This window comes from Hyla sarda, chromosome 5 (assembly GCF_029499605.1).
Source record: "Hyla sarda isolate aHylSar1 chromosome 5, aHylSar1.hap1, whole genome shotgun sequence".
NCBI classification, from domain to species: Eukaryota; Metazoa; Chordata; class Amphibia; order Anura; family Hylidae; genus Hyla; species Hyla sarda.
This window is the reverse complement of record NC_079193.1, coordinates 68673706-68694723: the sequence shown is the minus strand read 5'-3', so window position 1 is coordinate 68694723 and position 21018 is coordinate 68673706. Positions and strand designations below refer to the sequence as shown.

The following is a 21018-nucleotide window of genomic DNA, read 5'->3' as shown; positions in this document are numbered from 1 at the left end:
CTGGGTAACTCTGGAGAGGTCAAACTTACAAAAAATTGTAATTTCCATAAACAGATATAAAAGTACAATAGAAGAAGACAGTACTAAAAGTAACATCCATTATAAGCAATGGAGAAGAATAGATATGTTCATACCTAACATAATAAAACATCATATGCAAAATCATGAAAGTTATATAAAAAATAACGACTTGAAGAAAATATATATAAACATAACTTTACCTGTATCTGATCATAAGATCTATGGGATAGAAAAATGCCTGATATAAAAAAAAATCCAAGAACAGTGACCTGGAAAGATCGGTACAGAGAAACTGGATTGTTATGGCTGCGTATGCATGAGCGCATGCGTGCATTAAGAACGGTGTGTACTTGTAAAGTAGCCGTAGTATGGATGCAGAATAGCCATAATGAAGTACGGATACAGGAGGTAAAGAACGTGTACTTCACCTCCCGTACGCTGTCTTCATTACGGCTATTCTACATCCTTACTATGGCTACTTCACAAGTACACACCGTTGTTAGCACACGCATGCGCACATCCCAAAATAACACACATACGCATATAGGTGTTGTGTTCTAAGCATAACACCCTTTGGGAAGGAGACAGTTTTTCTTTCTCCTCCTCATTTCTGTCATACGGTCTTCACAAGGTGTGCTCCTGTTTTTTCTTTCTTTCAGGTCTATTACTTATCAAAGAAGCTAAATGCACTGACGATCCTAAAGCCCCCAAACATGCACACCTTTCAATTTGTTTTGAATTATTTAGATCATGCAGAAAAAAAAAAACTTCTAAGACTAAGGCCCTCATTTACTATTCTAAACCCAACTTGTTTCGTCGGGTTTTTTTGGCGCATCTTTGTCTGCGACATGTCGCAGACATTGTGCGCCAGTCTGCGACACGATGCAACATTTTTTCCCGACAGACCCGATGTGGATTCTCCCAAACCCGAAAAAGGGGCGTAACCCGACATTTCTGAGCTTTCCCACGTATTTATAAAGGTTTCCAACCCGAATTTGTTGAATTGTTGTGGATTTTTTCCCGACAACTCAGAGGAGTTGGAAACCAAAACCAACAAAACCCACGTGCGACAAACAGGATGCGACATAATAATAAATACCAGGGGAAAAAAGCAATCGGGTAAGAAAGCAAGATAGACTTACAACCCGATTTTCTAAGTAAATGAGGGCCTAAGTGTTGGATATTTTACAAAAATTGTCTAAAATCTCCACAACCACACACACACACACACTGTTACAGCATATATTCTTACCAACTGCTGTAAAGCATACATTCTGTAACAATATGTATTAGTTTGCTGTTCTAGGTTTTGCTTTACAGCTACAATCATATAATTTCAGTAAATATTAAGTTGCTTTATTGGTTTATAGAAAAGTAATTTAGTATGAAAGATGGCTCTGTTTTATTGCTCTTTCAAACCTACAGATTTTGTGTATTTTCAGAACAGGTACTCCTAGATCTCAAATTTTTATCCAATTTTGTTTTATTGAACCCAAGAGGAGCAAAATAGAACTTTAAAACTGCAGTAAACTTTCTGCCTTATGAAGAAACAATGTACTCATAATCCCCACAGCTGACCCAGCCATGTGGTCATATTGGTCAAGAGCAGCCTCAGCGCAGAGTATTGTTCTCAGAAAAAGAAGACTGAGTTGACATCTTTTTCCAAATTATAATACTGAATACTTATCCGGATCTCCCCATTTAAAAAAAAAAATTAAAATTGCTTGGTATTATTTTTTTTCTTGGCACCATGCAGTTGCCTTGGCAACCGCTCTTCTGACTTTGTATCAATGGCAGTTGCTTACATATTTGATTCTATAATGCAGCTGCATTGTCACTTTAAAGCGGACCTGTCAGCAGGAAAACATTGGTGTAAATAAGCACATTTCAATAGTCTTCTCCATCGACCGAGACACAGATCTGTATGTTAATATGCAAGTGAGGCTCAAGTGCCCAGGGGGCGTTCCCCAGCACAGCAAGAGTCTAAGCAAGTCCAGCCCATTTCTTCTTAATTACTGCCTCAATGCCTAATTGCATTCACCTGCCCCGTTCGACTGACAGCAAGTAGATAAAAAGTAGATTGGTTGGACCTACCTAGGCTTTTTCCCTACTAAAGAAATTTTCCTGGGCAGTTGAGCCTCATTTCCATATTAACAAAGGCTTTTGTTCCACTGATGAAGAGGACTATCTAGCCATGACACAAAACTGGCGCCAATGTGCTGCCCTAATGGAGGACTTAGAACAGCTGTGACAATGTTGGATCCCATTACTTGATCTGATGGCACATGAATAGCAGGTACTTTTTCTTCCATTTGGAACACACTGCAAATTCAGGGTAGCTTTTAATACATACCATCTACCATTCATAATACTGGCTCCTAGACTTGGTTGCTTAAACCTCTATATACCAGTTGGTTTACACTTTCACTCTCCCCCACTATATATATATATATATATATATATATATATATTGTCATTGATTATCTTTGAATGGTACATAGCAAAACCACTAGTCCAATAACAGCATGCACGATAATAGGGAGTTTTCCACCTGTATTCGGGTGCGCAGTATATTTTACATACATGATAATAACAGACATTGGCCCAAATTTATCAGTCTGAAACCTAAACTGTCTGGTTCCGCCCATAACAACCAATCACAGCTCAGCTTTCATATCTTTACTTTATGATTCTACAAATCCACAAGTAGGTTGCAAAGTGGAAGAAATAATAATAATGATAAGTTCATGATTGATTGTTAGTTGAACAATACCTCTCTGATAAAGTGAATGTCAGACAGAGATAAAGGAGGGAGATAGAAGACACAATTAGAGTGTAATGAATAAGTCAATAAGTAGTGGATGTAGAGGACGATTAAACTTCTTATCAGTATATGTACAGAGATAAAACATGCCGCTTACAGGTAACATCCTAGTTGCACTCTTATCTTAACTTGTAGTAACAGGGATGTTAAAGGAGTATTCCCACCTCTAATAGTTATTCCAAAGCCACAGAAAGTATGGGATAACAATGGGGGTCCAACTGCTAGGACCCCCACCACTCCCAAAGTAGCACCATCCAGAGTGAGCGGAGTGCATTGTGAATGCGCGACCAGAACTTTATTCGTAGGGAGCACTAGCCATTCATGTACAATGCGCTCTGGTTATTCCAAGAGACATTTTACCTCTAAGATTATTGTCAATCCCAGTAGTCAGACCCCCACTGTTCAACATGGTGTCCCCTAACTATTTAAAATGGGAATACTCCTTCAAGGTGCCACTACATGTGATGATCAAGAAGGGTGTTTCATTCACACAGCACATTTTATAATACTCTTTTTTCACAGGTTTTCAAATAAAAATAACAGGCCATATATATTATCCAATGATTGTTCGTAATGAGAAATGTAATAGGCTCAGTAAAAATGTAACAGATCAGTCCATCTATTACCAGATTACCCTAAATGGAACTTTTCAAAGCGGACAACTCCCTTCATAACAAGGACGGAGAATATCCAAAAGTTGCACTTACATATTTTATAACCAAGTCTTTCTGCATAGATCCTCTTAGCCATAAACTGCCCCTCAACCAGTGCTCGGATTTCGACATCTTTCGGAAATTGTGACACCTAGCATACGAAATAAGAATTTTGTAAAACATTTTATGTCCTTAAAAACATCTATATTGACAAAAAATCTATTTGTATTCTATGATTAAACTTCTCTAATACCAAAAACCCAGGTGTAGTGAAGCTGTAAATATAAGGAGGGGGTACATGCAAATCCAAACTCCCATTCCCATGTACTACTACAGCATAAGTTATTGACCACCTCAAGAGGGGACTGCTGCCCGCAGTTTTAAACTATCGAACCTACTAATACTGCAGAAGACTAATGTATCTTAATCACAATGTACAATCTTTATTGGATACAGAAAACATACCCATATAAAAACATGAAGAAAACTGAGATGATAGCAACTAAAAAATGAACGTCTCCGGAGGCTATGCAAACAGTGATATAAAGTACATGTTGAATTAACCCCGGAGGGTATACATCACATCCAAAGTAAGGGTACAGAGGGTGCCAAATAATGCACTACAAGGTAAAGTGGAAGTGCAAGTACTAAAGTGCAACAACAGTAAACACCACAGAGATACCCACATGTCCAAGCCAAAAAACAACCAGGAGATGTCCACCCCTACATCAGTTTCAGATCTGAGCCCTTCTTCCGGAGGTCCCCCCTATCCTTCACCTATCATAAAGTGATGGGATATGCTAGCCATAAGTCATCACTTTATGAGATGAGAAACCCCTTTAAAGGGGTACTCCGGTGGAAAACAATTTATTTTTTTTAAATCAACTGGTGACAGAAAGTTAAACAGATTTGTAAAGTACTTCTATTTAAAACTCTTAACCCTTCCAGTACTTATCAGCTGCTGTATACTACAAAGGAAGTTCTTTTCTTTTTAAATTTCTTTTCTGTCTGACCACAGTGCTCTCTGCTGACACCTCTTTCCATATCAGGAACTGTCCAGAGCAGGAGCAAATGCTCATAGCAAACCTATTCTGCTCTGGACAGTTCCTGACATGGACAGAGGTGTCAGCAGAGAGCACTGTGGTCAGACAGAAAAGAAATTCAAAAAGAAAATAACTTCCTTTGTAGTATACAGCAGCTGATAAGTACTGGAAGGGTTAAGATTTTTAAATAGAAGTGATTTACAAATCTGTTTAAAGCGCAACAGTCATGAAATCTGGGTGCAATAACCTGCACACAGCCTTTTTACTGTGTGCAGGTGGTGGGTATAGCAATGTTTTTACCTAATATTTGCAGGCTTTCATGACCCCAAAAAATGTTTTTGATCAAAGCCACTGACAGTCAAATAGGCGTGGCGTGAGGTATGCGATGCCCCGCCGCCGCCATGCCCACCCCCTGAATGTCAGAGCTGGGACCGCTGTGTGATTGACACACAGGTCCCAGCACATGCACATGCGCCCTTCAGCTAATCTAACATGCGTGCTGCTGAATGTCATCCAGCAAGCGCTCGCTCCCCCAATGAGCGCTTCCTCCGCAGTGCTAGCTGGATGACACGCAGAGGCGTGCACGTTAGATTAGCTGAATGGGCATGCACTGGGACCTGTGCGTCAATCACACAGCGGACCCAGCGCTGACATACAAGGGGTGGGCGTGGTGGCGGCAGGGCATCACTTACCTCGCGCCACGCCTATCCGACTGTCAGTGGCCTTGATCAAAAGCATTTTTTGGGGTCATGAACACCTGCAAATATTAGGTAAAACATTGCTATACCCACCACCTGCACACAGTACAAAGGCTGTTTGCAGGTTATTGCACCCAGATTTCATGACCATTGCCCTTTAACTTTCTAGCACCAGTTGATTTAAAAAAAAAAAATGTTTCCACCTGAGTACCCCTTTAAGCTTCCTTTATAAAATACTGACTAAAAATGAGATCATGCGTAACATGCATTGTTTGGGCGTCCCCTGCTCATTTGTGGTTCTGGAGTGTAGAGCTAGAAATGCAATCTGTATATTCAACAATGGCAGATTTGTTGGATAAATATGTGCAACTGTCCCATGATCTTTGCATTGTTTCCTCAGTGCATCTTGCTCTTTATAACTTACCTTTTGATTTTCAGCATTGAACCTGTGAATTCCAACAGCTTGTGGAGTGATCTCCATTACATCAAAGTAAAAGCCTAAGAAAGTAAAAGAAAGTATTATTGGCATCCATAAAATACAGTATAAGTATGCGCAATTAGCCAGTACAGTGACCCCCCCTGAACCTACGATGGCCCCGACATACAATCATTTCAACATGTGATGGTCTCTCAGAGGCCATCACATGTTGAAGGCAGCATCAACATACGATGCTTTTGTATGTCGGGGCCATCGCATAAACGGCTATCCGGCAGCGCAGACTGCTTCAGCTGCCACCGGATAGCCATTTACGGTGCCCCATGTGGTCCGCTGATGATCACTTACCTGTCCTCGGGGCTCCGGCGCGTCCTCTTCGGATCCCCTGCATCGTCGGCGCTCTCCATCGTCGTCATCCCGTTGCTGTGCACGCCATCCCGTCATCCAATAGGAGCGGAGTGCGTAGCGACGTGATGGCGGCGATGGAGAGCGAGGATGCCGGGCAAGCAGAGGCCTTGCCAGAGCATCGGGGACACCTCGGGGACGCGGCGACAGCGATGGACGGCAACATCCCAGGCAGCGGTGACGGTCCGGAGCGGCGGGGACAGGTGAGTACAACTTCCTCTAACAGTGGTCTTCAACCTGCGGACCTCCAGATGTTGCAAAACTACAACTCCCAGCATGCCCGGACAGCCGTTGGCTGTCCGGGCATGCTGAGTGTTGTAGTTTTGCAACATCTGGAGGTCCGGAGGTTGTAGACCACTGTCCTATACTTTACATTGCACAGATCCCTCAACAAACGATGGTTTCAACTAACAATGGTCCATTTGGAACGGATTACCATCGTATGTTGAGGGACCACTGTATTTGTAAATTCCTCCCATTATGTATTAGTATATAAAGACAGTCTGATATGTTCACTAGAGATGAGCGAACTCACAGTAAATTCGATTCGTCACAAACTTCTCGGCTCGGCAGTTGATGACTTATCCTGCATAAATTAGTTCAGCTTTCCGGTGCTCCGGTGGGCTGGAAAAGGTGGATACAGTCCTAGGAAAGAGTCTCCTACGACTGTATCCACCTTTTCCAGCCCACGGGAGCACATGGAAGCTGAACTAATTTATGCAGGATAAGTCAGCAACTGCCGAGCCGAGAAGTTCGTGACGAATCGAATTTACTGTAAATTCGCTCATCTCTAATGTTCACCCATCACAGTTGTATGAACATGCAACATCACAATTGCATTTACATACATGCATAATCTTTTTAATTATGGGGCAAGGATGTTCTGTATAAGAAGAGGGCATTTCCAATTGAATACATATCCTTTGGTATACATACTGTACATACACACACATATCTCCACACTATAATTTTCCCATTAAACCATCCTATTTGCCATGACATGCACTGTACACAGTATTTATATTACTACCTATATGGCCATTGTTTCCAGGTGAAGTCGATCTCAAAATGTTAGAAAACTCTTCCCAGGAGGCGGATGAGCAGTCGTCTTGGATTTTCTCTCTCATCAGGGAGCCGTTTTTAAAACTAGGAAACCAAGAAAAAAAAATGAAAGCAGCATAAAACAGTTTTGGCCATACAATTTCCTAGACTCGTAATGAAGTGCTGACCTCTGCTTGGCTCCAAAAACAAAATAGTCCCAAAATTGCATTTGTCTCTAGAGACCAATAAACCAAGGGGATATAACTGTGAGATTGTGACCGTGACACGAATGAATGGATGATGGAGGATGATCCACTGGAAAGGGATGATTATAACAGGATTAGAGATTCCATGTGAAGGGTTTTTTTTAGGCTTGTTTTATAGTCGCTGTGAATCATTTTTATTGGTTGTCTCCAGATAAAAGAGAGATATAGTAAAGGGGTATGCAAGGACAACTAGCAGGATTTCAAGAGTCAGACCCTAACTACCGTATTTTTCACCCTATAGGATGCATCGGCAGATAAGACGCACCCAATTTTAAAGGTGCAAAATCTAGAAAAAGATTCTGCACCCAACAGTGATCTTCAACCTGCGGACCTCCAGATGTTACAAAACTACAACTCCCAGCATGCCAGGACAGCCGACGGCTGTCCGGGCATGCTGAGAGTTGTAGTTTTGCAACATCTGGAGGTCCGCAGGTTGAAGACCACTGGATAGGAGGTAATATTCGCGTGTCCCCGCCGCTCCGGACCCGTCACCGCTGACCTGGATGTCGCTCCGACGCTCCGGACGTCTTCTTCCCCGGGATCCACGCTCTCCGTCGCCGTCATCACGCCGCCATCATCCCGTCGCTACGTACACCGCTCCTATTGGATGACGGGACAGCGTGCGCGACGACGTGAGGACGTCGAAGGAGAGCGCCGGCCATGCAGGGGATCCCGGCACGGATCAGACACCAAGGAGGCAGGTAAGGTCTCTCCCGGTGTCCTGTAAGCTGTTCGGGTCGCCACGATTTCACCGCGGCGGTCCCGAACAGCCCGACTGAGCAGCCGGGTTAGTGTCACTTTCGCTTCAGACCCGGCGGTCAGCTTTGATCGCCGCGTCTGAAGGGTTAATACAGGGCATCACCGCGATCGGTGATGTCCTGTATTAGCCGCAGGTCACGGCCGTTGATGGCCGCAGGGACCGCCGCGATAGGGGTGTATTCGCCGTATAAGATGCACCAACTTTTCACCCCCAGTTTTGGGGATGAAAAAGTGCGTCTTATACGGCGAAAACTACGGTAATCAAAAATTGGTGGCATATGCAAAGGATATAACTACAATTCTTCTGGCATCTTTTGGAAGCAGTCGACAGCGTTGCAGAAGTCTATGCAGAGAAATGGATGGAACTCTCAGCTGGCCAGGGAGTGGAGCGCAATGCCGGCCTCTTTCCTGGCCAATAATTCACTATGGGGGACATTTATCAATGTTTGATTATATACCGTATTTATCGGCGTATAACACGCACTTTTTAGGCTAAAATTTTTAGCCTAAAGTCTGTGTGCGTGTTATACGCCGATACCCCCCAGGAAAGGCAGGGGGAGAGAGGCCGTCGCTGCCCGCTTCTCTCCCCCTGCCTTTCCTGGGGTCTAGAGCGCTGCTGTCGGCCCTTTTCACCCCCTGGTTATCGGCCAGGGGGAGAGAAGGGGCAGCGGCACCCATTGCAGGCGCCGCTGCCCCGTTGCCTCCCCCCATCCCCAGTGGCATAATTACCTGAGTCGGGTCCGCGCTGCTCCGCTGCTCCAGGCCTCCGTCGTTGCTATGCACTGAACGGCGCGGCGCATGACGTCAGAGCGCCGCGCCGTGCATAGAAACGACGCTGGTCCCCAGCATCGTTGCTATGCACGGCGCGGCGCTCTGACGTCATGCGCCGCGCCGTTCAGCGCATAGCAACGACGGAGGCCTGGAGCAGCGGAGCAGCGCGGACCCGAGCAGCGCGGACCCGGCCTGGAGCAGCGCGGACCCGACTCAGGTAATTATGCCACCGGGGATGGGGGGAGGCAACGGGGCAGCGGCGCCGGCAATGGGTGCCGCTGCCCCTTCTCTCCCCCTGGCTGTCGGCGCCGCTTCTCTCCCCCTGGCTATCGGCGCCGGCACCGATAGTCAGGGGGACAGAACGGGCAGCGGCGCCGATAACCAGGGGGTAAAAAGGGCCGACAGCAGCGCTCTAGACCCCAGGAAAGGCAGGGGGAGAGAAGCGGGCAGCGACGGCCTCTCTCCCCCTGCCTTTCCTGGGGGTATATCGGGGTATACACGCGCACACACGCACCCTCATTTTATCATGGATATTTGGGTAAAAAACTTTTTTTACCCAAATATCCTTGGTAAAATGAGGGTGCGTGTTATAGGCCGGTGCGTGGTATACCCCGATAAATACGGTATTCCTTTTTTTAGTTAATTTTTTCTTACAATTTCTTTGCTTATGTGCGACTTATTTATCAACTGCTTTCAACCTGTTGATAAATTTCTTTCATGTAAGCAAGTTTACTTTTTTTTGCTTTGGTAGTGGCTTTTTCTGCTCCATGTCTGAGCTGGAGCAAATTTAGTAGTTTTTTTCATGAGATGCGACTTTTTTGCGACTTTCGCACTTGATGAATTTCTGACCACTGCAAGTCAAAAATCACTTTTCGCTTTGGTAAGCAAGATTTTTTTTTTTGCTTAGGAAACTGCACAATCAAAAAGTCACAGAAAAAAAGAGAGTAGTCGCACGTGCGACTTTTTTGCGACAATTTTAAGAAAAAAAAAATCTACTAAATGCTTTGATAAATGTCCCCCTATCTAACTATCTTACTATTGCAGTAGGTCTAAGGAGTGAGACCCGATGCGATCAACAACTTTAGACATGTCTGATCGACAAGTCAAAAAGGACCAGGCCCATTTGGCCTTAAAGGGGTACTCTACTGGAAAACATTTTCTTTTAAATCCACTGGTGCCAGAAAGCTAAACAGATTTGTAAGTTACTTCTATTAAAAAATCCCAAATCCTTCTAGTACTTATCAGCTGCTTTATACTACAGAGGAAGTTCTTTTCTTTTTGAATTTCCTTTCTGCCTGTCCACAGAGCTCTATGTTGACACCTCTGTCCATGAAAGGAACTGTCCAGAGCAGGAGAGATTTGCTATAGGGATTTGCTCCTGCTCTGGATAGTTCCTAACATGGACAGAGGTGTCAGCAGAGAGCACTGTGATCAGGCAGAAAGGAAATTAAAAAAGAAAAGAACTTCCTCTGTAGTATACAGCAGCTGATAAGCACAAGAAGGATTGTAATTTTTTTTTAATAGAAGTCATTTACAAATCGGTTTAACTTTCTGGCACCAGTTGATTTAAAATAAAAAAATTTCGAGTGGAGATATTAAGGACCGACCAGGCGAATAAAATTTTTGTATTTTCGCTTTTTCCTCCTTACCTTCAAAAAATCATAACTTTTTTATATTTTCATACATGTTTTTTGCATCATTAATTTTACTTTGTAATGACATCACTCATTTTACCATAAAATTTACGGCGCAAAAAAAAAAAACATTATTTATGTTGGGAAATTGAAAAGAAAACAGCAATTTATGAAGTTTTGGAAGGTTTTGTTTTCACGTTGTACACTTTAAAGTAAAAATGACATGTTTTCTTTATTCTGTGGGTCAATACAATTAAAATGATACCCATGTTATATGCTTTTCTATTATTGTACCACTTAAAATTTTTTTTTTACTATTTTAACAAAATTAGTATGTTTAATATTGCCCTATTTTGACCTCCTATAACTTTCTCATTTTTATATATGGGGCGGTATGAGGGCTCATTTTTTGTGTTTTGATCTGTATTTTTTATTGGTACCACTTTTGCTTATATTTTACTTTTTAATCACTTTTTATTATTTTTTTTAAATACAATGTGACAAAAAAGCAAAAATTTTGAACTTTTTAATATTTACCGTTCACCATATGGTATAAATAACATTATATTTTGATAGCTTGGACATTTATGCATGCGGCAATACCAGATATGTTTATGAATTTTATTTTTATTTTTTTTTACACTTTTTGGGGGTAAAATGGGAAAAGGGGTGAATTACATTTTTATTGGGGGGGGGGGATTTTTCAAATTTTTTAACTTTTTTTTATTACTTTTTTTCTACATTTTTATGTCCCTTTATTGCTAATACTGTTCAGCGCTATCTATGCATAGGGCATAGCACTGATCAGTATTAACGGTGATCTTTCTGCTCTGGTCTGCTCGATCTCAGACCAGAGCAGAAGACCCCTGGAGATGCCGTGATCTGTATTGATCACGGCATCTGAGGGGTTAATGGTGGACATCAGCAAGATCGCTGATGTCCGCCATTACCTGTGGGTCCTGGCAGTACCACAGCACCATGAAGTACATTTACATCCATTGTCGTTAAGGGGTTAAAAGCAATTTTCTGACCATCATGTTGTTTCCTTCAAGGTAATAATTTATAGCACATATGGCAGCTGTACCAACTAAGTGATGGAAACCCACAGAGCCATGAATTGTGGGATTGCGGAGAATGTGGAAAGAAAATATATTTTAGGCACAGGCAAAGTCTAATATATAATTAGTTAAGCCCTTTAGGGTCTATTCACACGTACAGTATTCTGCGCAGATTTGATGCGCAGGATCTCAAGCTGTGTTCAGTCATTCAGTTAACATTGAAATCTGCAGCAGAAAATCCTGCACATCAAACCTGCACATCAAATCTGCACAGAATACTGTACATGTGAATAGACAATAAAGGGGCATTGCAGGATTTTTTTTTTACTGTGCTACAGGGGCTGTAAAGTTAGTGTTGTTCATAATAAAGTGTCTGTACTTGTGTGTGATGGTGGTCTCACAATTCTTTGCCCTGTTCATTTTTAGCAGCATATAAAAGAAGTGTAGTCTTTTACCAGGTTGCAGTGTGGTCCAAGACATTGCACCACTAGTCAGTTGTTGAAAGGAAGCATGGCAGTGCTTCAGTATATGGAGCAACCACTGGGTAGGAGGGAGATCATTCTCCACAGGGCTGCATGGAATTGTAGTTTCAAGGACAACATGCATGGAAGGTAGGTATGCTGCAATGGGTGGGGTGACTGATGTGAGGGAGGGAGAAAACTGACCTCACACTTACAAACAAGTAGGGATGTAAGAAAAAATCGATTTGCGCGATTATCGTACTCTGCGGCCCCCGGCTGTTTTCAGTAGCTGGGGGCCGCTGATGCATCACCACCGCTAATATCCAGCATGCGGTGCTCTGCAGCATGTATGGAGCGGGCTCCAGACTTGTGCCCGCTCCATACTCTGCAGCCCCCGGCTGTTTCAGTAGCCAGGGGCCGCCGCTAATAGCCAGCATGCAGCGATCGCCGTGGCTGGCTATTAACCCTTTAGATCGCCGCTGTCAAAGCTGACAGCGGCGTCTGAAGGGATCAGTGAATGCTCCCTGGTGGGCTAGTGGGGTGGATCACCCCCCCACAGCGCGATTGCGAGGGGGCGATCAACTATGGAGGTAGCCGGAGGGCTTACCTCTGCTTCCCTGCTCTCCGTGGCTCTGTCATTGATAGAGCCTGGCTGGAGCCTCCCTGCCGCTCGTAATAGGAGTCTGACCCCTCAGACAAGCATACCGGAGTTCCCTAATGGTGAACCTGTTTGGAGAGCCCCAGAGGGATATCAGGCTAGGATTCCCCCCCCCCCCCCAAGGTAATCCTGCCTATGACCACCTGTACAAAATATGGCCGGTCATAGATCACTTTGAGGCCAAATTTTGGGAGGCCTACGTACCCCAAAGGGAGTCTATTGATGAGTCACTTGTCAGTTTTAAGGGGAGACTCATCTTCCGCCAGTATATTCCCACTAAGTGGGCAAGGTATGGCGTGAAACTCTACAAATTTGCAAGAGTACCTCGGGGTACGTACACATATGGTGTATTTCCATACTCAGAAGAAATGGGGTTACAAAATGTGGGGGGCATTTTTTCCCATTACCACTTGTGCGGCCCACTGTTCAAAACACCTGTGGGGTGTAAATACTCGCTGTAACCCTTGTTATGTTCCTTGAGGGGTGTAGTTTCCAAAATGATGGCAATTGAGGGAGGTCCCGCTGTTTTGGCACCATGATAGCTCTGTAAACGCTCAAGGCCCCTGACTCTGATTCCAGCAAAATTCTCTCTCCATAAGCTGAATTGCGCTCCTCTTTTGAGACCTGATGTGCACCCGCAGAGCAGTTTACATCCAAATATGAGGTATGTCCTTACTCCAAAGAAATGTATTTACAAAATTTGGGGGACATTTTCTCCTATTACCACTTGTTAAGGAAAAAGTTTTTCACATCCCACTTTAATTAACATTTATCAAACACCTGTGGGGTGTAAAGGCTTACTGTACTGATTGTTATGTCCCTTGAGGGGTGTAGTTTCCAAAATAGTGTGCCATGTGTTTTTTTTTTTGTTCTGGCACCATAGGGGCTTCCTAAATGCGACATGCGCCCCAAAAAACATTTCAGCAACATTTGCTTTCCAAAAGGCAAATGTGGCTCCTTCTATTCTGAGCATTGTAGTGCGCCCGCAGAGCACTTTACGTCCACACATGGGATATTTCCATGGGGCAGAATTTTTTTTTTTTTTGGGGGGGTGGGGCATTTTCTCCTATTACCCCTTGTAAAAATTGTAAATTTGGGGGGAAAAAACAGCATTTTTGTGAAAAAAAAGTAATTTACACATCCGACTTTAACGAATAGTCGTCAAAAACCCGTGGGGTGTTAAGGCTCAATGTACCCCTTCTTATGTGCCTTGAGGGGTGTAGTTTCCAAAATAGTATGCCATGTGTTTTTTTTTTTGGACTGTTCTGGCTCCATAGGGGCTTCCAAAATGCGACATGCCCCCCAAAAATCATTTCAGCAACATTTGCTTTCCAAAAGCCAAATGTGGCTCCTTCACTTCTGAGCATTTTAGTGCGCCCGCAGAGCATTTTATGTCCACACATGGGGTATTTCCAATTTAGGGGGGCATTTTCTTCTATTACCTCTTGTAAAAATGGTAAATGTGGGAAAAAAAACTAAATTTTAGGGAAATAAAAAGAAAATTAATTTACACATCTGAATTTAATGGAGTCGTCAAAGGTTTTTTTGACAAAAATTTACCACTAACATAAAGTAGAATATGTCACGAAAAAAAAATCTCGGAATCAAATTTATAAGTAAAACCATCCCAGAGTTATTACAGTTAGTGACAGTGGTCAGCAAAAAATGCTCTGGTTCTTAAAGGGGTACTCTGCCCCTAGACATCTTATCCCCTATCCAAAGGATAGGGGATAAGATGTCAGATCGCCGCGGTCCCGCTGCTAGGGACCCCTGGGGATCGCCGCTGCGGCACCCCGATGTCATTACTGCACAGAGCGAGTTTGCTCTGCACGTAATGACGGGCAGTACAGGGCCCAGAGCATCGTTACGTCACGGCTCCGCCCCTTGTGACGTCATGGCCCACCCCCTCAATACGAGTCTATGAGAGGGGGCGTGGCGGTCGTCACGCCCCTGCCATAGACTTGTATTAAGGGGTGGGCCGTGATGTCACGAGGGGCGGATCCATTACGTCACGCTGCTCCGTCCCCTGTATCGCCCGTCATTACGCACAGAGCGAAATCACTCTGTGCAGTAATGACAGTGGGGTGCTGCAGCGGCGATCCCCGGGGGTCCCCAGCAGCGGGACCACGGCGATCTGACATCTTATCCCCTATCCTTTGGAAAGGGGATAAGATGTCTAGGGGTCGGGTACCCCTTTAAGGTCATAATGGGCTTGGTCCTAAAGGGGTTAATATGCAATAACAGAAAATTGTCTCACCATAGTAAAGCCATATAGTCTTCAGACTGCACCGGATTGATGAATATGTGTCCCTCTAAAGCAGGGGTTGGCTCTTTTATCCAGAGGAATAGAGTGTCACTTGTGCCAAGGCTGACCTGCAAAATAAAAAGCATATATATATATATATATATATATATATATATATATATATATACATACACACAGGGAAAAGGGGAAAAAAAGGATCCTATAAAACCAATACTCAAACTTAGAGACATTATAACAAAGATTTACAATGGTATAAAGCATAACTGTAGCTGAGAATGTAAAGTTTTGGAATTAGAAATATGTCAAACATAAGTTTATAAAGGATGTCTACAGCATAAGGCTAATAAATTCCAACACATAAAGAGTTATACTTGCGTATCCTGCATGTGGAGTTAGATTATATAGCATTATATTTTTCTCTTTCTGCAAATAGGGTATTAACATTCCAACATTTATAATAATGAATCTCATTAAAAAGTCAATACATATAACCTCTAGCCATAATCGTATTTCCATCAGGCTATAAAAACGTATCCTCCTACAAAGAAATACATTAAACTACGAAAGGGAAGGATCTGCGCAAAACAAAGAAAATAAATGTGCGGAGGAGGGTGGCATATTGTGACGGCTCAAGAGCTGAGGTCACTATTATGTTCTATATCTATTAAATAGCTGCCTTCATTACGGGGTAAAAAGCATGTTTTTATGCACTCTTATATGTTATTATTTGATTATTATTAGACCTATGAAATACATTCGTTTTTGACAGTTTGAAGTGAAAAGTCAAGGCTGCTTATGTTTAAAAAATCTATAGAGTATTTTCTGTAAATTTGTCTTTTATTGTTATCTTTTTATTAATGTTTTACAGTAAATTGCGCCACTGTAACCATTTTAGACATTTTACACATTTGCTGGTTAACAGGCTTTTTAAAAATAAAGGATAGGGCTTTACTTTATTTTATACACAAAGTATTGTATACAAGTAAAAAAAAAAAAAAAAGTTATTGCACAGTATACGCTCCAATCATATTGTATACATAGCTAGTGCTGTCTATATTGGTCTGTTCAGTGTCCATCTATGTGGGCAATTATCAAATATGTGCAGGATACTGTTTGTGTGAATAGACCCTTAAAGGAGTACTCTGCTAATATGTTTTATCCATCCATTATGCCTGGGCTGAAAAAAGCAAAACAACAAGCATTAACTCACCTTCGGTCGATCCCTTGATGTGCCAAAATCGGTCTTCTGTGTTCTGGGCCTGGTTTTTTTTCACATCTTGAAGCCCGATGGATCACACTGCAATCAGCTTATTGCCTGCCGCAGCGAAGTCCCGTTTTGGCCGGTGATAGGCTGAGCAGTGTCATGTAACGGGTCTGGTCCACGCCTTTGCCCTTCTGACTGGGCCGTTACATGACACTATACTCAGCCTATCACCGCCCGAGATGGGACATCACTGCGGTCGGCGATAAGCTGATCGCAGTGTGATGGGTCCAGCTCCAAGATGCGGAAGAAGACCAGTCTCAGAAGAAAGAAGAGCAATATCGGTGCACCAGGGAAGTGGTGGAAGGTAAGGTAAAATTTGTTGTTTTTCCCAGGCACAATAGACGGATAAAATTCCAGCAGAGTACTCCTTAAAGGACAAAGCCCATTTTGCCCTTTAGGACACAGTAAATTTCTTGTGTTTTCTATTCTTCCTCCTCGCCTTTTAAGAGACATAACTCTTCTTATTCCATCCACAGACCCATGTAAGGACTTGTTTTTTTATGGGACCAATTGTATTTGTAATGGCACCTTTCATTTTACCATAAAATCTACAGCGTAAACAGAAAAAATATTATTTATGGGAGAAAATTTAAAAGAAATTCCATTTTGAGGAGTTTCACTTTTAAGGAGTGCAATTTACGGTAAATATGGCATGTTATTTTAAATCTGTGGGTCAGTACGATTAAAACGATTTTCATCCTTATGTGCTTTTCTATTATTTTACTGCTTTTAAGAAAAGTCAAACTTTTTAAACAAAATAAAAATGTTTAAAATTGCTGTATTCTGACCCCTTTTAACTTTTTTATTTTTCCATTTACGGGGCTCTATGAGGGCTCCTTTTTTGCGTTATAATCTGTAGTTCTTATGTGCATATATGACTTTTTGAATACTTTTTATTTTAAAAAAAATTCTAAGGGCTCGTTCACACAGCCGCCTGCTCCCGTTAAAAAATGCCTGTTATGCAACCAGTTTGCTAATTTTGCAAACGGGTTGTAAAGGGCTGTAAATGGATCCCATTGTTCTCAATGGGATTTTTTTACAGTCCTTTATCATCCGTTTGCACCCGTTATGTTTCTAACCCATTATTTTTGATGGCCAAAAGACGTTCCATGCACAATTTTTTTGCCCGTCAAAAATAACGGGTGAAAAACGGGTCTTTTAAATTTAACATCGTAACCCATTTCCCATAGACTTCAAACGGGTTACCCTTTAATGTACCCGTTTGTCCCCGTTAATTTCAATTTGTTTTTCACCTCTATTTTCTTCTGAGCATGCTCAGAAGAGGTGGCATGAACCAGGAATTAACGGATTAAAGGATTAACAGATTAAAACAGGTGCAAATGGATATAATATAGGAGTTTTCAACAGTTAAAAAAAAAAACGGGTTACTAGACCAGTTTGCAATCCGTTTGCACTCGTTGGTAACCCGTTTTTATGCCGTTTTGGCCTTAGCCAATCATAGCTCATCTAACACACTAATCTCCTCTGGGATGCGTTTAGCAGAATGAGGGAGGAAGTTCTCCCCTGTAAGGCTTCAGATGATGTCACGACTGCTGGGTAACGCCCCTTCCCAGTCTGTGAATCTGACTGGGCAGAAAATACAGAGCAATATCAAGGTAGAAAACTAAAAAATAATAAAAATAAAGGCAGTGGGGGGGTTTATCGTGATGAGGGAAGTGAAGTGGGAGGATTATAACATTTAACAAGATCATGACAGGTACTCTTTAATTGTTCAATAAGAGTGAGAAATGTATATCAAAGAGCAAAGATGTGAATACGCTTATATTAACAAATTACTAATATTGCCTGGATTTTGGCTATAAATAGAGTTAAATATGTTTTGTCCACTACCCCTGAAGGTGCATTCACACTACAGAATGAAGGCTAAATCTCTGCTCGCGGAATTGAGCGAGCGGAGATTCAGCCTGGCAGCCACCATCAGCAGTAGGACCCCCGCAGCACTGCGCCATCACCATTGACGGCTATGCAGTGCTTGCAGAATTCCACACAAAGAATGAACATGTTCATTCTCTGTGCGGAACAATTTCAGAGGCGAAATTTTCTGCCGCCGAAATTGCTCAATGTGAACGGGTCTCGCGGAAACCCATTCACACTGATGTAAGAGTTCCCCGTGCATAATTCCCTAGCGTAATTCTGCGGGGATTGCGTAGTGTGAACGCACCCTGAGGAGTACCTTGTAGGTAACAGAACATGTGGGGCTCCTCTCCACTGCACACTAATACAGTATATACAGAGCTAACTCTGTAAGGTAAAGATTGGGACCACATTATATGCACTATCTCTGAAAGGTATTTATATACTTGTCCTTTGGTTCATTGCACTGAAGTACTTTACTGTTAAATGGTTTAATAATGTATATGAGCAATAAGGGTATTTATGCACTAGGGATTTTTTCCTTCCCTTGTGTTATGGTTAGGGATATATCAATCATAGTTTATATGTTTATTGATGTCTATGAATTGTTTGATTAAAATTTGCAAGCAGGGGATAAGCTCAATACATGTATCATTGTTCCATGTAGACAGGGTGAATCTATGTTCTAGTACATAACAATTTGCTCAAACCTTATTTTAGGACTGGGTGCTGGTGTAAATACCCAGAGTATATTTAAAGGGGTACTCCAGTGGAAAATATACATATATTTTAAATCAGCTGGTGACAGAAAATTAAACAGATTTCTAAATTACTTTAATTTAAAAATCTTAATCCTACAGAGGAAGTTCTTTTCTTTTTGAATTTACTTTCTGTCTGACCACAATGCTCTCTGGTGACACCTCTGTCCATGTCAGGAACGGTCAAGAGCAGGAGAGGTTTGTTATGGGGATTTGCTCCTACTCTAGACAGTTCCTAAAATGGACAGAGGTGTCAGCAGAGAGCACTGTGGTCAGACAGAAAATAAATAAAAAAATAAGAAGAACTTCCTATGTAGTATACAGCAGTTGATAGGTACTGGAAGGATTAAGATTTTTAAATCGAAGTAATTTTCTAACCTGTTTAACTTTAAAAAATAAAAAAAACGTTAAAAAAAATATTTTCCACTGTAGTACTCCTTTAACTAGGGCTCAGTCCTTTTGGTTTTAAGCTTTAAAGGGAAACTGAGATGCTATTCACCTGCACTAAATCCAATACACTGGCTGATAGTGCAGGTAAACAGCAATAAAATGAGGGTCACTTACATAAATTGGTGCAGTGGATTGAAAGTTCTGCCTTCCGGGGTCCTCATCGCTAAAGCCATAAATTATTGGTCTGCAATAAGAAGGACCAGCTCTACAGCCTGGTAAATTACATAGGGTGGTCACCATAGGGTTCATACTGGTCTCAGGCCTTCTGGGCCTACTTAGGTGCCACACCCATGTGCAACCATAACTTCTTCACCTCTGCAGGTACACCCCTGATTGCACTCTTCAACAAGGCCTCTTAACGGTATGATCACAAGTACTGTATACTATATATTTTATGCTGTGTTCAACTATGTATTTTTATTGACTTCCACAGAATAATATCTGCAGCATATATGTGTGAACCTACCCTAAAGGTGTTGTCCTATTGTTAAGATAGTCCATCGATTTATGATCAGTGGATGTCCAACTCACCAATCGTAAGAATGGAGAGGGCCTAGCGCGGATTACTTGAATGTAAATGAGTCCCCATTGTTATCTTCTTATATTTATCTATCACATACAATATTAGAAAACCCCTTTGACTGGATTTTCCCCTTGACAATGCCTACATGCCAGCTTTTTAATAAAACAAGTAGATCTGTTCTTACTGTGTTGGTTCCTGTATGTAAGGGCAACATAAGTATGATCTATACTTATATTGCCTCGCATTCAATATGTCCACACTCACTGATTTTAACAGGCTCAGCCAATATGTATGGACTGCCCCCAAGAGGCAGATACTAAAAAAAAACAGGTTCTATCCTTTGTTCCTATTGGAAATAACCCATTGCCATAGGGGTCTAGCACAGGGGTTCTCAACCAGAGGTACAGCAATTTGCTTACAAATAGCGGCCATGCATTGGCCAGTATTTGTCAGCGCAGAGTGGAGATTGGACACCGCAGTCGCCGCGGCAGCTCACTATATTGTACCAGGCCTGACATGTGACGTCCCTGATGTTGCGCGGAGGTGCCAGCACAGCGCAGAAGGACGTCACCTGTTAATGCGGCCCTTCAACTCCCGCCGAACTGGATAGACACAGGCCTGGTAAGCATGTTAAACTAAATGTAACACCAAAGTATGGGAGGGTGTTATTGTATGTATTTCATATATTGGCCTAGGGGGATCGGAGGGGGAATAATGGCACAAGGGGATTAAGATGGAGGGGGGGATAATGGCAAAAGGGGATTAAGATGGAGGGGGAATAATGGCACAAGGGGATTAAGATGGAGGGGGATAATGGCAAAAGGGGATTAAGATGGACGAGGGATAATGGCAAAAGGGGATCAGAGGGAGGGGGGAATAATGGCACAAGGGGATTAAGTATCGCATTAGAAAGGTAAGCACATGCCTTTATGAAATTAAGTCCAAAGTATAGGTGATAAGATGCCTGATCGAGGGGGTCTTGCCGCTGGGGACCTTCGCAATCTTTCATGCAGCACCCCACTGTCATCAGCCTCCACGCCTCCTCCCATAGGCTTGCATTGAAGGGACGCAACATGACCAAACTCAAAAAACAAACAAACGGGGGAATGAGGGGTCCTAAGACACAATAACTACAAACCCCAGGGCCAAAGCCC

At 42.5% G+C, this 21018-nt stretch overlaps 1 protein-coding gene across 4 annotated transcripts in view; it reads right to left on the bottom strand.

The window, feature by feature from the left end:
* XYLB (xylulokinase) overlaps positions 1-21018 on the bottom strand; it is a 238974-nt gene that overhangs the window by 120639 nt on the left and 97317 nt on the right. For all 4 annotated transcript variants that reach the window (XM_056519632.1, XM_056519633.1, XM_056519631.1 and 1 more), the window contains exons 12-15: positions 14986-15101; positions 7111-7226; positions 5664-5737; positions 3553-3649 (exon numbers count right to left, since the gene is read on the bottom strand). In XM_056519632.1, coding sequence (XP_056375607.1) covers positions 3553-3649; positions 5664-5737; positions 7111-7226; positions 14986-15101 — 403 coding nt within the window. The remainder of the gene's footprint in view (positions 1-3552; positions 3650-5663; positions 5738-7110; positions 7227-14985; positions 15102-21018) is intronic.